This window comes from Narcine bancroftii, chromosome 14, assembly GCF_036971445.1.
Source record: "Narcine bancroftii isolate sNarBan1 chromosome 14, sNarBan1.hap1, whole genome shotgun sequence".
NCBI lineage: Eukaryota > Metazoa > Chordata > Chondrichthyes > Torpediniformes > Narcinidae > Narcine > Narcine bancroftii.
The window spans coordinates 70080180-70097054 of record NC_091482.1 but is presented as its reverse complement, the minus strand read 5'-3'; the positions used below and the strand labels follow the sequence as shown (position 1 = coordinate 70097054).

Genomic DNA, 16875 nt, shown 5'->3' with positions numbered 1-16875 from the left:
AGAATGTCAATTTGGTTGTCTGAACGAGTTGAGCTGATGCTGTATTGCACTTTGATTCTATGGGTTAAGAAATTGGATGGTAAAGATTGCTGATAAATGCTGAATTGATTAAGTTAAATTAAACCTGATTTAACAAAGCATACATCAAATCTGATCCTTTGACCTGGCAGATCCTGGACAGAGTAAGACCGCAATGCTGGAGAAACTCAGGTCAGTTTATACAGCAAAGATGATAGTCATGGCCTTGACAAAGGGCTAAAGCCTGAGACGTTGGTATCCTTATCTTTGCTACATAAAGTAGGCTGTTGGACCAACTGAGATTCTCCAACACTACGTTTTTACTTCAATCATGACTTTCCTGTTCTACTTTAGGCCTTTGCTCAGCTTTCTTTGAGTTCTCTTAATATAATCCCATCAGCCTAAACTTCCACATGAGGCTTCGAAATCCCAATGTGGCAATTCAAAAGTGACTGAGAGTCCTGCTGGTATCTGGGTTAATGTATTTTGGCCAATATCTCAGTTTCTTTCTGCTGGAGTTTGGAAAACTAAAACTAAACCTTGATGAAAGCTTGAGACATCTTGACAGGACAGATGTCAGTTTAAAACAGAGATGGGGCTAATCTTGTTTTCTGTCAGAGGGTTGTCAGTCTTTGGAAAACTTTTTCTCAAAGGATAGAGGAAACAGGTTTAAAGTATTTTCAAGGTGAGGTTCGGGATGAACTATTACCAAAGATAGACAGGAATGCAGAATAGGGGTCACACATTGACCCTAATGAAGAGGGCAGCAGATTTGTGGCCACCATCCTAAATCTTATGTAAAATAGATCATTGGGTTCATGACAAAATTTTGTCTGTGGGATCTTGGGTGTAAGTTACCTTCTGTTATGGTTAGTGACTATACCTGAAAAAAAACCCCTGATTGCTTGTAAAGCACTTGGGGAATTTCTGAGAATGCAAAAAATAGCATGGAAATGCAAGTAAATTTTAACATCAATTTATATCATTTCTCTTTATTTTTCTGGTGCATTGTTACCCATGAGCAAGGCAACATCTGAACTGGAAGCTTTGAGAAATGGCAGAGTCAAAACCAGCAATGCAAACCCGTCCTGCTATCCATAACAAACTTCCAGCCATAAAGGTTGGCTGCAAAAATCAGTAAATTTGCAAAAATAGCATCTTGCACATCGCTATTACTCAATGCAGAGAGCACGATTCAACTCAATATCCTTTCTGTTGTGAAGGTTATTGAACAGAAAAGGAATTGGAAAAACACCAAGAGCTGGGAAAGTGGCCAGTTCATTCATTTTACCTTATTGCATATTGATAACATCAACACCACAACAAAGTCTCAGCTTAGGTACAACATTTTGCTTTGACTCACTAATATTTCCTCTCGTTAGAACGCTGAGTGGTCGCTCTGGTCTCCGACTTCGGATTCAGCGTGTTGACAGTTCAAGTTCCAAGAAAGTGACTGAGAATGGACGAAGCTGACAGCACAAGGTAGGAGTGAAGAAAGTTTGCATTAGTGATGGAGTTTTTTCTTGGACATGGCATCCACCCTCCCAGGTTCCAGTGCATTGTTTTAAAGGGCAAGGGAGTTTTCCCTCCACGTGAACAAAATTCATCTCTAGAAGATCATGTGAATGTGGAGGCATGGGTTGGGCAGCATGGTTTAGCATATTGGTTAATGCGACGCTATCACAGGACGCTAGCTCCCTGGGTTGGAATCTGGCGCTGTCTGTAAGGAGTTTGTACATTCTCCGTCACATACATGGGTTTTCTCAGGTGCCCGTTTTTTCCCACCTTCTAAAAATGTAGGGGGATGCATATTAATCAGGTTTAATTGGGTGGCATGAGTTTAAATGGCTGGAATCGGCTTCTACCATGTTGTAACTACATTTTTAAAACTTTGCTGCATGTCCATAGTGACTAAACTTTAGAATTATTTTGTGGCTTCAACTTAGGGTTTGAATGAAGCTAAACAACACCCCAGGTAATTTTAGTGTGTTGGTGGGGGTGCCTTTGGATTGAAGAGATGAGATGAAACACTAATGGACTAAGCACTGACCAAATCTACAGACTAGAGTTTCGCTTCCCAACACAATTCCAACTCCAATGTAGTCTAACTCCCAAAGCACGCTATTCTTTGAAAACATGGTGGTAGGCCCCCTCCCCAAATAAAATAAGCTCCACTGAAGTGTTCATGAGGCAAGAAGGTAACACGTGGACTTTCTACCCCATAGCTGCAGTCGACGAGAGGCAGAGGGTGTTGCGCTGTCCTGACTGGAAGCATAATGTGGAACACAGTAATGTCTGGCCCTTCACCTCTTTCCCTTCCAGATGTTAGTAAAATCATCGACCTCTTGCATTGCATTGATTCTGTCAGTCCCATGTCCTCACGTTCTCCACTGTCCTGAAAATATGTTCTCTGAAGTGCAAAATCTAATTCTTCTGAAAGCCCTGGATGTTGCTGTTTCCAATAACCTTCCGGTTCCACATCATAAGTATTGATTTAAACAAGAAAGACTCCAAATGCTGGGGTTGAGTGCAATACACAAACGTTCTGGAGACACCCAGGCAAATCAGAAGGTCACACGACATCCATGTTTTTGGCCTGGGTCCAAGTAGAAACGGTGTGGGAAGGGAGCAAGGAGCGCAGGCTAGCCGGTAATAGGTGGATACAGGTGGGAAGGTAGAAGAGAAAAGCTGAGAAGTGATGGGAGAGAGGCTACAGGGGAGCTCTGATAGGAGAAGAAAGACTAAGGGTGGGAGATGGAGGGAGAGAGAGAGAGAGAGAGAGAGAGAGAGATGGGACAGGGGGAGTTCATAGAAATAGGAGAAGTTGATGTAACATTGCCGTAGTCGTGATTGAACACCCAAGTATCTATCACCTAAAATGTTAAATCTGGTCCTGATGGCAACCGCATTTTTTTAAAACTTATTTAAACTAGTTACAATCTGGGACACTTTTTTCACCTCTCTCTGGAACCTTTTTTGCTCTAAGGAGAATAACCCTAACTTCTCCAGTTCAACCTGACAGTTGAAATCCCTCATCCCTGGATTCATTTGGTTCAATTTTGTCTCCCACTATCATGAGTTAAAATGTCTGTACATATAAAATATTTGAACCACACAGTCATGGACACTTGATTTCAGAGAGACTTATAAATGTGGTTACTTGTAAAGGACATCAGCTGTATACCCGTAAAAATTAAAGGAATCAAAGCAGAGCTAAATCTGTGGTACAATTAGCAAAGCACAAATGTTGTTTTCAAGGTAATTTACTCTACAAAGCAGGGATAATCTTCCAATTCTAATTCACTGAAATGACAGACATTTCACTGCCAAGGGGATCTAGAACTAGTTCATCTTAAACCTGCTTGTGTGCTATGGCCTTTGCTGTTATGCAAGTAACCTTGACCAATAAAGTACAGCTGTATCACAAGACATTGATCTGTCTACCCAGCGCACACTGTTAAGTCAGCTTTCCTGGATTCTCCAATAAAAGGCCATCAGTTCGAAGACTGATATTGCTCAAACCCATCTGCTACCTCTAAACGCCTGTAAATCAAATTTATTTTATAGCAGTAAAACTTTATTATGTGGGAGATGAGATATAATTTAGAACAGTGCCAGTGAACGCTGCCTTTGCAGTCTCTAACGGACCTTGTGATAACACTTCTGATTATATATTTCTTTGATGATTAAATAAATGTGGATTTTTCTCCCAAAGGCTTTGACGAGCTACACTGCCTTTTCGGGAGATTGTGGGGGTGGGGGGGAAGAAAGTTCAGACACCTGAAATCTGATGGTTTTGGACATTGATAAGACACTGATAAGTGGAAATGGCACATTTAAAAAAAAATAGATTCCAGAAGGTGACTGGGATTTTTCAACATGATCAAACAAAACCAAGCAAAATTTTGTTTTTCATACAAGCACAGGGTGTCAAGCCATCAAAATTAGAAGTGTTTTATGAACATATGTGATGTCACGACTGGAGTCCAATACACACTCCAGATCCAGTTAGAGGATTGATCCTTAGTGAGTTTATATTTCATCTTCCTAGTTCTCAGTAAGTAATGCTACGGATTCTCCTCTTCAATTTGCAAATAAGAAAATGCCGGAAGTCATTTACAGATGGCCAGAATATCCTGTTACATATTTGATTAAAATAATATATTGAGATTTTTAAAAGTTTGGTAAAGTGAGAAAATTGAGGGCTTTGCCAGAGGGAATCCCATACTGTAAAAAGGGATGGATGGCTTGGAGCTTGTGAGATATGTTCAAGAAAGCTTTCTAATTCAATACATAGAGGTGCCAACGAGAGAGAGGATGCAGTACTGGATCTCTTATTAGCGAACCAGACAGGTCAGGTGGAAGATGTACGTGAAGGTGAACATTTTGGGTCCGCTGACCATAATGTCATGAGCTTCAAGTTATTTATGGAAAAGGATAAGTTTGGTCCTTATGTTGAGATTCTAAATTGGAGGAAGACCAATTTTGTGGAAATGAGAAAGGATCTAGGAGGAGTGGATTGGGATATTTTGTTTTCTGGCAAGGATATGTCGAGTAAGCGGTGACCTTCAAGGGCGAAATTTTGAGAGCGCAGAGTTTGCATGTTCCTGTTAGGATTAAAGGCAAAGTTACCAGGCACAGGAAACCCTGGTTTTCGAGGGATATTAGTGATCTGATTAAGAAGAAGAGGGAGGTGTATAGTTGGTATAGGCAACAAGGAGAAAATGAGGTACTTGAAGAGCACAGAAAAAAAGCAAGAAAATACTAAAGAATGAAATCAGGAGGCAAAAAGAAGACACGAGGTTGCTCTGGCAAATAATGTGAAGGTAAACCCGAAGGATTTCCACAAGTATATTAAGAGTAAAAGGATAGTAAGGGACAAAATTGGTCTCCTAGAGGATCGGATGGTTAACTATGTGTGGAGCCTCACGCAATAGAGGAGATCTTAAACAGTTTTTTTGCATCAGTATTTACTCAGGAAACTGGCACAGAGCAGAAGGAAGGAAGGGAAACAAACAGATGGAGATTAAGGAGGAAGGGGTGCTTGCTGCCTTACAGCGTATAAAGGTAGATTAATCACCTGGGCCGGATATGATATTCCCTTGGGCCTTGAGGGAAACGAGTGCAGAAATTGTAGGGGCCCTGGCTGTTATATTCAAAATGTCCTTCGCCATGAGTGAAGAGCCAGAGGATTGGAGGGTAGCTCATGTTGTTCCGTTGTTTAAAAAAGGCTCCAAAAATAAACCAGGCCGGAGAGTCTGACATCAGTAGTAGGTAAATTATTGGAAGGAGTTCTGAGAGATAGGATATATAGATGTTTAGACAATTATGGGCTACTTAAGGACAATCAGCATGGTTTTGTGCGTGGTAGGTCGTGTTTAACAAATCTAGTGGAGTCTTTTGAGGAGGTTACCAGGAAGGTGGATGAAGGAAAGGCTGGGGACGTTGTCTACACGGACTTTAGTAAAGCCTTTGACAAGGTCCCACATGGGAGGTTAATTTTTTTGGTAAATTGCATTTGAAATTGGCTTTGTGGGAGAAAGCAGAGGATGGTAGTGGATGGTTGCCTCTCGGATTGGAGGCCTGTGACCAGCCTCAGGGATCTGTGATGAGACAATTGTTGCTTGTTGTATATATCAATGATCTGGATGATAATTGGATCAGCAAGTTTGTTGATGATACAAAGATAGGAGGTGTTTTTGGCAGTGAGGAGGGTTATCAAAGCTTGCAGAGGGATCTAGACCAGGTATGCGAATGGGCCAGAAAGTGGCAGATGGAGCTTAATGAAGACAAGTGTGGGGTGATGCATTTTGGAAGGACAAACCAAGGTAGGAGATATACAGTTAATGATAGGACACTGAGGAGTGTGGAGGAGCAGAGGTATCTAGGAGTGCAGATACATTGTTCCCTGAAGGTGGCGTCGCATGTGGACAGGGTTGTAAAGAAAGTCTTTGGTATCTTAGCCTTTGTAAATCAGAGTATTGAGTACAGCAGTTGGGATGTTATATTGAAGTTGTTTAAGACATTGGTGAGGCCATATTTGGACTATTGTGTGAAGTTCTGGGCACTTAACTATAGGAAGGATATCAATAAGATTGAAAGTGCAGACAATATTTAGTAGAATGTTGCTGGGTCTTCCAGGGTTGAGTTACAGGGAAAGTTTAAACAGGTTAGGACTTTATTCCTCGGAGCAAAGAAGAATGAGGGGAGATTTGATCAAGGTTTACAAGATTATGAGAGTTATGGACAGAGTGGATGCAAATAGGCTTTTCCCACTTAGATTGGGAGAGATAAGTTCAAAAGGCCATAGTTTTAAGGTGAAGGGGGAAAGGTTTAGGGCAGTGGTTCTCAACTTTTTTTCCATTCGCATACCACTTTTAAGTATTCCCTATGCCACAGGTGATTAGTAAGGGATTGCTTAAGGTGGAATGTGGGTGGAAAGAAAAACTTTGAAAGCTACTGGTTTTTATTGTCCCTAATTGACTCATTATGTCCATGGTTTCAGAACTCTAAAGGAAATGGGCCAATGACAATTTTTCTCAAGCAAAATATTTCAGTAACAATTGGGTCTAGAGCAGTGGTTCTCAACCTTCCCTTCCCACTCACATCACACCTTAAGAAATCCCTTACTAATCACAGAGCACCAATAAGTATAGGGATGACTTAAAGTGGTATGTGAGTGGAAAGAAAAAGGTTGAGAACCACTGGTTATGGGGAACAGTCGGGTGAGATTTTTCACTCAGAGAGTGGAGGGAGGGTGGCATGAGCTGCCATCTGATGTGGTGAATGCGGGCTCGATTGTATGTTTTAAGAGTAAATTGGATAGATACATGGATAGAAGTCTGGAGGGTTATGGCATGGGAGCAGGTCAGTGGGACTAGGGAGGTGATGGTTGGCACAGACTAGATGGGCCAAATGGCCTGTTTTCTGTGCTGTAGCATTCTATGGTTCTATGGATGGTATAAATAAAGAATTCTGAAGGATGTTTTGATTCTAAGGTTTCACCTGTGCTGGCAAGGATGAGAGACATCCTTTCATGAAGATTAACCAGATTTTAGCAACAATTTCTCAGTCAACCTTATTCGTACTAATGGGCCAGGTATCTTGATTTACAAGATAACTCCACTCTTACCCAGTGCAAATCCTTGAAGGATAAGTCGTGGCACAAAACCTGCTCAATTTGCAATGGTGATACACTGCAGGACAGAGTGATGGGCAGGGTGGGAGTGGGGGATCATGTGGAAGGGAATTTAACAAAGTAAACCCCTTCCAAGAAAATTCTGAAGAAATTTAGTGAACAACCAAGTCATGATCCCCCTGAATTTTGGATTAGCTGACTTCAGATTTATTAAGTGAATGCTTTTGAGAATTCCTAACATCAATTCTTCATTAAAATATAAATTAAAACTAATAATACAATTAATTACTAATTTCTTTAAGAAATTTAAACAAATTAAAACACTTAATAGACATGAAAATGATTAAACAAATATCAAATGAAAATTTACCTTGCTCCCACTGAGAATTCCTTGCATTCAATCGTTCTTATGTTAAGAGGCATGAAGCAAAAACTGCCAGGAAGTTGGAGACTTCCACAGCCAACTCAGAGGCAATATCCGGAGGCCAGTTTTTTTAAAAACCAAATTAGGTAATTAACTTTAATTTATATTCCCTAGTTGACTTGATGGGATCTGAACTTGCATCTCTAAACGTTTAGTCGAGAGCAATGACAGCAGGTACCTGGGAACACCAGCTTCTGCAAGTTCCATGCCAAGTCACCCAATGTCCTTGTCAAATATTTCACTGTTCCTTTGTTAAGGCTTGGACATGGGATTGGAAATTTCTATTCACCAGAAATATGGGAATATCTTTACCAGTAAGACTGAAGCAATTCAAGGTTGCACTTTCTCGAGAGTAATTAAGTATGAGTAATACATTTGGACTGTCTTGGGAAGATCCACATAAGTTAGATGATAAGAAAAGTACTCCAACTCTGTCCTCAGGTCGACATATAACCAGTAGCTTCACTTCAATACATGGATACTGAAAGATGAGGAGTTTTCAGCATTTGCTGGTTCAGTTTCAGATTTCCAGTCACTCTCTCTCACCTCGTCATGGACGGACTTTCTTCGTTATAAGTTTCCCACATCTTCTGCTGGACACTCTGGTCTGAACAGGAGCTTGAATTTTATTCTTATTTATAAAGAGAGAAATGGAGGAGGACTCAGCTGATGAAAAAATGAGGGAATCATTAGGAAACAGGAAGAAAAGAGCCCAGCAGTTCATTCTGGCAGTGAAGAGAAACTGAATGACTTTATTTGACATAGCCATTGTATGTCTGATGATAATAGTAGAAATTCTAATGGTCTCATGCCCACATATGACTTTATAATTCACTCACGTAAACCATTATCAACAAATTGCAAGTATATAGAGCCTTTAACACAGAAAAATGTCTCAAGGTGGTTCACAGAGGCAAAATCAGATTAATTCAGACTTTTGGAAAAAATAATATCAGACGGGGAAATCAAAAGCTTTATCAAAGAGGAGCATCTTAAAGGAGGAAAGAAAATTGAAGGGTGAGAGGGGATTGCAAAATGTATTCCTGATCGTCCCACCCTGGCCATACACTCTTCTCCCTCCTTCCATTGGGAAGAGTAGCAAGTGTGAAATCACACACCACCAGATTCAAGGACTGTATCTTTCTGATGCTGTAGACTCTTGCGTGACCTTCACATTCATAATTTTTTCTTTGCTCCATTCTAACTGATGTCTCCCTGTAACTCTGCCCCTTATGTTTATGCTGCAGTTAGTACAATGTTATCACAGCACCAGCGACCCGAGTTCCAATCGGTCGCTGTCTGTAAGCAGTTTGCACATTCTCCCTGTGTCTTCGTTGGTTTCCTCTGGGTGCTCCGGTTTCCTCCCACCCTTGAAAAATGTATTGGGTTAGTAGGTTAATTGGGTGTAATTGGGCAGCATGGGCTTGTGGGCTGGAAGCGTCAATTACCGTGCTGTATGTCTACATTTTAAATGCAATTTACTGCAATTATATATGTGTTGATTGGTGCAGAGTACAAAGCAAATCTTGTTACTGTACCTTGACTGCAGTATGGTATTGGGTGGGGGGGGGGAAGTGTTGATAGGAGAACGTGGGACAATATGGTATTGGGTGGCGGGGGGCGGGGGGACGTGGGATGCATCACAGGTAGAACAATTCTAAGATGGTTTCATGTTACAATTCAAAATATTTGCAGTCATGGGCCTTTCACCAAAGATTGGTCGTTTTAGTCAACTCTACCATTTAGTAAGATCAGTGCCAATCTTCTACCACATTTCTACCTTCCAAAACTATTTCCAATATCCTGTATTTCATTCATTTAAAAAAAAAGCAGTACCTATAAAGTGACTGAGAATGTGCATCTTTCTGGGTCAGGGAAAACTCCAAAGATTGATAATCATTTGGCTGAAGAAACTTCTACTCATCTCAGTCCCTTGCAGCTGCTGCTATTCTGAGCTAGACTGCCTCGTTCTAATCTCCCAAGCCATAGAACACTTCAGCACAAAAACAGGCCCTTCGGCCCTTCTAGTCTGTGCCAAACTTCAAGGGAGTGGTGCTCCCAGCATCTACCCTTTTATGATTGGATCATCTCACAGTCGGGGTGACCCAGTTCTAGACCACTCAATCTCTCCTTATAGGACATTCTTCTCATTCTAGAAATCAACCGTTGAGGCCCTCCTTCTAAGGAGGATATGGAGACAGTTCCAGAACAGCAGGGAGTTTGAAATCAATGTTTGTCTCAATCAAATATGCCACTGGTTCATTTGACACTGAAATTCTAATATTTTGGATATACTGTAAAACCTCTGATAAATGGCACCTATGGGAATTGGTAGATAAGTGTATTATTTGGTTGCTTGAGACTTACAATGCCGAACTAAAACTTACCAGACAAGTCTAATATGGATCCTTTTGCTGTTTGCTTGAATTTGGATACCTGGGGCTTTACTGTAATAAAGAGGTAATCCCCTAACTAGCTTGTTAGCCATGTGAATAACTAAGATTTCCTTTAGTTATAAAGGTAAGGTTTGTTTAAAGCAATGGAATCATTAGAACTGAGTCCGGGGGCATTTACTCACTCTTTTGAACTCAGCTGAGTATTAATCAGCGAGAGTTTTGTGACTATGTACACATGACACTGAAACCCTTCCTTGGAAACTGTCCACTGCTCCATTGGAGCAGTACAGGACTGAACATGTTTTATTCTCCACAGTTTTGGTAGCCCCTGAACTGAATCAGACTCCAATACAAAACTACTTTTAAGGGTTTACTCAGAATTTTGCAAGATTTTTTAAAAACTTTTCTGCTTTTAATCAGAATCAAATTTACAGACAAGCATCCAAAAGGCAGATGATGGAATATGTGGTCAGAGTTCAGCCTCTCCTCAACAACAGGATCTTTAATTAATGAGCCTTCAATCAGCATCTCAGCTAAATGCTTATCTGGCAAATGCAATGCATGATTTACACATGGCATGTGGCATTCGTCCCTCTTAGTGATGGGCCTGTAGTTGGATGCACAACTAGGGATGGTTAAATTGGGGGGTGGGGTGGGGGGGAACAATAATTGTACACTGCTCTTGACTCACTAAACTCAGAATTAAATAAACATTGGATCCTGTATTGGCAGCACTCATGGCTATAGCACCACAGGATGTACTGAGATATGGGGGATATACAGTAAAACCTCTGGTATCTGGCACCTATGGAGATTGGTAGATGCTGGATAGGTGTAATTTTTCAGTTGTGTGAGATTGTGTGCCACGTATTTGCTGAACTCACAGTGAGGTGGGCCAATTTTAATCCAGTATTTTTTACCTATTTATTTTCTGCAATTTTTTTGCTGGTTGTAAGAGGCTCTCAGTTGCTTGAATTTTGGAGAACAGGGGTTTTACTGTACTTTCATTGCTGTACATAATATAACATGATTAGAAGTGTATTTTCAAAATACAACTCAGCAATACAATGGACCAAGAGAATTTTCCTCAGATTCACATGATTGCTCCACCCGTAGAGTCCAGAGTCGTTTTTGCTTCCTTGTCACATACATACATCAGTACCAGAGCCGGCCTTAATGGTGGTCGTTCCACTGGTATCAATGCCATTTCATTGCCAGCCTGATCCCATTGAATTGTAATTCCCAGGATGACGATCGTGTCCAAATGATTAAGTGTAATCATCCCTGCCATTGATTTTTTCCAGCTCACTTTTAGACTTGGTCTCTAGGCCATGGAGAATAATGGAAACAAATGTCTTGTATGTGGCAACAAAAATTAATGTAATGGCTTGCTTCCCTTCCACAACAAGCAAAATGACAAAGAAAACTAAAGGTGGCCCTGGAATGTTCTCTCCAGCTCCAAAATATCTGTACATCCTACTGGAGTAACATTGAGCCATCCAGATACTACAGGCTGAATGTCAGAGATTTTTGGGGATGTACTGTCTAGCTCTGAGTGTCATACAATGAAAAGTCCCATAGCTGCCACTTATAGTTCCCAGCTCATGTTCTTGAGTTGTTGCATGATTGTGTGGCCTGTGTGTTGTCCAGCTGGGTTTCCATTTATCAGTAGTAGTCCCATCTTTTGTCTGACTGCTAATTTGCCAGTTTGGTGCAATTCAATGTCCATAGGAATATTATGGATAGGCTCTCTCCATTTCAGTATAAATGTGAACTGTACATGAGGAAGTTTTTGAATGTGACCAATTGAGGCGTCAATGAAGTAGAGGACAAGGCTGCGAAAGCCCACTGCTTTCCATGGCTTACATCCAGTCCAGTCATCCCTGGGCTCTGACCTCTGTACTTCACTTGTTAAGTCAATCAGAACACAGCTATTTCTTGGTCCAAAACTACCAACAACAAACTATACAACAGCAAACAATACAGCATGGCTGAAGAATAGTGACACCCTCCAAAATTTAAAGCTCACTCCAGGACTCTGAACTCTTACTTGTTCACATTGTTTTGTACTTAGACACTTCAAAGTAAGGTGCACAGGTGACACAGCTTTTGCCAACAGACCACAACCCAGTGAAACAATTGTTAATCTTCAGACTGCCAGCTAGCAGTCAGGAAGAAGGGAAAGTGCTTCCATGGAATCTGAAGCTTCCCTCAGTTACATATTCTGAAGAATTTCCCTGTGAAGGAAAGATGGACCAGCTCAGAGGCTTCGATACTTAGTGAACATATGCTACGATGCCCAATATTATCATTATGCGAAGGCGATCTCTTGCTTCCAATTGCAGGGAAAATATGGCATGGTCTAACCCGAGGACTTTGCTTGACCCATTCACAGTCATTTGGGTGGATCACAATATCCTTTTTACTCCGCGCAATTGGCTGCCTCCTAATCCGCGGACCATATCAATGAAAGGCTGCTGGCTCTGGGTGATGGGCTCCAATCTACTTATCGAGCTGCTCCCATATGGCTTCTGCTGTTAACCATTACTTCAAGATAATTACAGGAATCTTCAGGAAGAATTTCCAATACATGTAAAATGTACATCACATCTACAGATTATTTTCTGTCATTTTGGAGGATAACAGTTTCAATTGGATTTCCCCCTCCTGAAGAAGGACATATCTGTGACATACTCTACGATCTGTCTGCTAGGAAGTGAAAGGTGTGACGTATTCTCATCTCGACAATATTAACATGGTTCACCTCTTTACAAAGTGAACTTTGCTGAGTCTGAGAGCATAGAAATAAAATTAAAATGAAAACATTTGTGTATAAATATACAGATGGATAATGCACTTCACTATTTAAAGCATTGTAACTGCAGCACACAAGTTGACCCTAACTTTAAAGTAACAGTTGATTGACAGTAGGTACATAGAACTGGCCAGGAGAGCAGGCGTATTCAATCTACACCAAGCGATTAGTGGACATAAGCAACCATTGTGGCCCCTGCCTTTGACCACTGGGTATTTTAGATCAGTTCCTCCCCAGAAAATAGTTGGGTAGCCTTTCTGCTGCATTGTCTCAAGTTTGTAGAAACATTTTTTTTAACTGATCTTGTGATTGCCCGCAAAAGGTTTAAAAAGTTCCAAACATTGTTGATCCATTGGAAGAGAATTCCAAAAGCTGTTGAGGCAATTCCGTCCATATCTGAATTCACCCCGACAGGAATGCAGCTCCTTGGTGAGCTAGTCACCAGATGAAATGAGGAAACAAACATGGGATCGGGTGCTGCATCCTTAACGCACGGTAAGTCTAATCAGGCTGAGGGAGCAGTTTAAACCCTCCTTGGAACTAGGCTTGGTGGCTCGATAATCTTCATGGGTAGGTAGACTTTGTGCTGGCCTTAAGCAGGGGCCTCTATCATATTTACAGAGGGCTGTAGTGTGCCAAGGCTTCACCAGTCTGGACCTACTCTGTTTGGAACCCAAACTCCTCTTCCTTTCCATTGCAGGGACCAGGGACACCGCCTCAGAAACAACTGTACACATTATATACAGCAGGCACTTCACTTTTTGAATTTCCCAAATGAAGCCAAAGTTTACCGTTGGGATTAAGTACATTCACGAGGGCTCAGACACTTAGCCCACTATCCTAGAATATCCAGGTAGATGGGAGAGGTCTTGCCCAGAGCTTGCAGAACCTGATGAATGTCTTTGATGCTTAATCTCTGCTGGGGTTCCCGCTGCCAGCATCCAAGCATGATATCATATACCTCTTTGGGACAGACTCTCGGCCTCTCCAGCACACGCCCTTGGGTGATGCATTCAATGACCTGCAATTAGACACATGGCTCTTTAGTTTCTGATCTCAATTCCAATTGCTGTCCACATAAGTGATGCACAGAGACCGCCTCAGGCAACATTGGTTGGCAGACTCCAAGGAAATTTGTTTCACAAATAATTACAACTCTCGGTACATTTTGAATGGTGGGAGGAAACCAGAGCCGGAGGAAACTCACACAGACGTGGGGAGAATGTACAGACAGCGTGGGATTCAAACTCCGGTCAATCACTGGTGCTGTCAAGGCATTGAGTTAACTGCTACGCCCACTGTGCTGCCAATAAAAGTTCTCTTTGTTTCAGCCTTTTGCCTTGTTTGCCAGTCTTCAACAAGGCATTTCAGCTTTGCTATAAGTGCCAATCATACCACAAAATCTTCTAAGTAATGGAAAAACATGTTCCCAATTGTTGGAAGCTATTTATCCACTAATGGGTGGATTGGATGGAATTTGGCTCTTTCTTACTTTGTCAAGGCAGAAAAGTTACTGGACAATTTCAGTCCAGGTGAGATGGGCATGAGTGTCGATGGCCAAAGTACAAGGACTTTGACAAGTTCATAAATAGCATTTGAAGAATATTGCTTAATGGAAGGATGGGGATAGAAAGCTGGTGAGACCATGGTCAATCATCATGGGGACTTAATATCACTCAGAAAGTGAAGAATTTTGCTGCCAGGTTGCATTTACTTCAAGTTAGGTTAATGTTTTATGAGGGTAAATCCAACATTGCAAGTCATGGCACAACTGACTGACCATCAAGGTCCCCATTCTGCACAGTATCTCAGAGACAATGTGACAGATAAACCTGATTGCTTGGAACGGCCCTGGGTCACGGAGCGGGTACTCACATCTAGCCGCAACTTCAGAATGCCATTTGGCAAAACAAGAATGATAGAGTGACAGAGAGGAGCCGGTCTGACTGCTTGGCAGACCTCGAACCTCTTGCAGGCTTTTAATTACCACAATAAAATGGGAACGGATGTACTGTAACTGAGAGAATGCTGAAAGAGAAAAACGTTAAATGATAATAAAGGAAATTAATCCTTGCAGCTTTATGAACAAGTTGGTAATCCTTCCTCTTATAATAAACATGTCAGCAATTAAGATAATTAATTACATTAACTACCTGAGCCTCAGATGGAAGATATGACCATGGGATGTGGAGCAGACGCTGTGGGGGACTATCATTATCCATTCCGCTATGATATGAGAGAACCAGAATACCAGCAGTGTCTTCTTGTATTTTTAAACTTATTTTTGTGATAAATGACATTCACATGAAGTCCATTTTTACCTGGCGTGGACATGATGGGTCAAATATCCTCGCCTGTCCTGTACACTTCTATAAATCTATTCCATTCAATAAATTGGGCTCATTTCCATGGCCATGTCACAAAACTGGATTCTAAGATAGGAAATGTTGGATCATTAAAACCAATCTATCTGTGAGATTTAAGATTGTCTACAGAACAGGAAAGGTGAAATAAATGGATTTAGGGTTATGGTGCTTAACTGGGTTCTGGGGCGAATGTTGGAATGAAGGAGATTGGTAGGGGCTAGAATCGGAGAAATAGAGAGAAAGTTTGCAGAGATAAAATGAGTGATGTAACGATGGGATTTGAACATAATGAATTTTAAATTTCAAGTGGCAACCGAACACAATCTCAAGATGGAACTCAAGCCACGTCGAGAAATGGGATCTATTTACATTCTTCCATACCTTGGTGAAGGGCTCAAGCCTGAAACGTCAGTTCTGTATCTTTACCTTTGCTCAACAAAAGACACTGTTTGACCTGCTGAGTTTGTCCAGCATTTTGTGTTTTTACTTCAACCACGGTGTCTTCATGATTTCCTTCTGTTTACATCAATGTGTGCACAAATCACATAGACAAGCTGCTTAACCCATGTTCAAATGCAATGGTGACTATTGAAATATTGCCCATCCCAACTTCGGATTGGACATTTCCAAGCACTATTCAGTGATGCTGGCTTTTATTTCTCCAGTGCCTGCATGGGTATATTAATATGCATGATACTGATTGACAGAAATTGAGCAAAAATGTGCACTTGTTGACCTCAGTTCATAACTCCCAGCAAAAGGGGCAGTCATTTCAGCCAATTAGCAGGGAAAGTGAATTTAAAAGTCATTAGTCTGCCTGAATTTATTGCTTCTCAAGGCACCCTTTTCTGCTGCTCTCAGCAGAGATGTTTACCGTGGTAGGCCTGCTTTGCAATGTCTTGAAACCATTTATGGGACCTGATCTGCCCCGATAATTGACGGTGTAGTGGATGCTATGCCTACACAGAACTGTGACAGCATTTTCACCAACTGCTCTGGCTGTCATGGACCGTGTTTTTTAATGGCATGTGAAAGCACAGAAATGCTGGAGGAACGGAGCTGGGGTCGCAGTGTCCATCGGAGGGAAAGATATATTACCGATGTTTCGGCTTGTCATCAATTCTGCGTCCCATTCAGTGCTGACAAGTCTGTTCATGGTCTTATGCTCTGAGACCACCAGCAAAGTGGAGGGGCAACACCTCATCTTCCATCTGGGCACCCTCCAACCAGATAGCATTAACATCGACTTCTCCGGTTTCTGTTAAACCCTGCTCCCATCTCTTCTTCCCCTGTCACTTTCCCCTCAACTCTGTCTCGTTCTCTCTCTCTGCCTTTTTCCCCCCTCTGTCTCCATTCACAGAACCAAAGTCAGTTCTCAACTTTCCTCTTATCCTATCCAATGAACACTCCTCCCCTTGCCAGTCTTCAGCAATAATTCTTCCTGTTCTTTGCTTATATCTTGAGAAAGGGCTCAGGCCTGAAATGTGGGTAATATATCGATACTTCCTTTGAATTCTGTGAGACCGGCTGAGTTCTCCCAACATTTCTATGTACTTTTTTATTACAATCACAGCATCTGTGGATGTTTGTGTTTCACTCTCTTTTTAAGGGCACAACCTACTTCCCAGGATCTCTGGTGAAAAAGGATCTTCAGCTACAAACCCTTCAGATATCAGGAGTCACATGGGTTGCATTTTCCTACCCACATGATTTTCAAA

The 16875-nt window shown here is 41.5% G+C and overlaps 1 protein-coding gene across 20 annotated transcripts in view; it reads right to left on the bottom strand.

Annotated features, from left to right (window-relative positions):
- Nucleotides 1-16875, bottom strand: part of LOC138749886 (NT-3 growth factor receptor-like) — an 894662-nt gene that overhangs the window by 124955 nt on the left and 752832 nt on the right. For 19 of the 20 annotated variants that reach the window (XM_069911895.1, XM_069911896.1, XM_069911893.1 and 16 more), the window contains 3 exons: nucleotides 13583-13812; nucleotides 7527-8246; nucleotides 1382-1487 (listed from right to left, as the gene is read on the bottom strand). In XM_069911895.1, coding sequence (XP_069767996.1) covers nucleotides 13627-13812 — 186 coding nt within the window. In that variant the 3' untranslated portion in view covers nucleotides 1382-1487; nucleotides 7527-8246; nucleotides 13583-13626. Of the gene's footprint in view, nucleotides 1-1381; nucleotides 1488-7526; nucleotides 8247-8266; nucleotides 13813-16875 lie in introns of those variants that run through there. The other variant, XM_069911890.1, reaches the window with a different exon arrangement.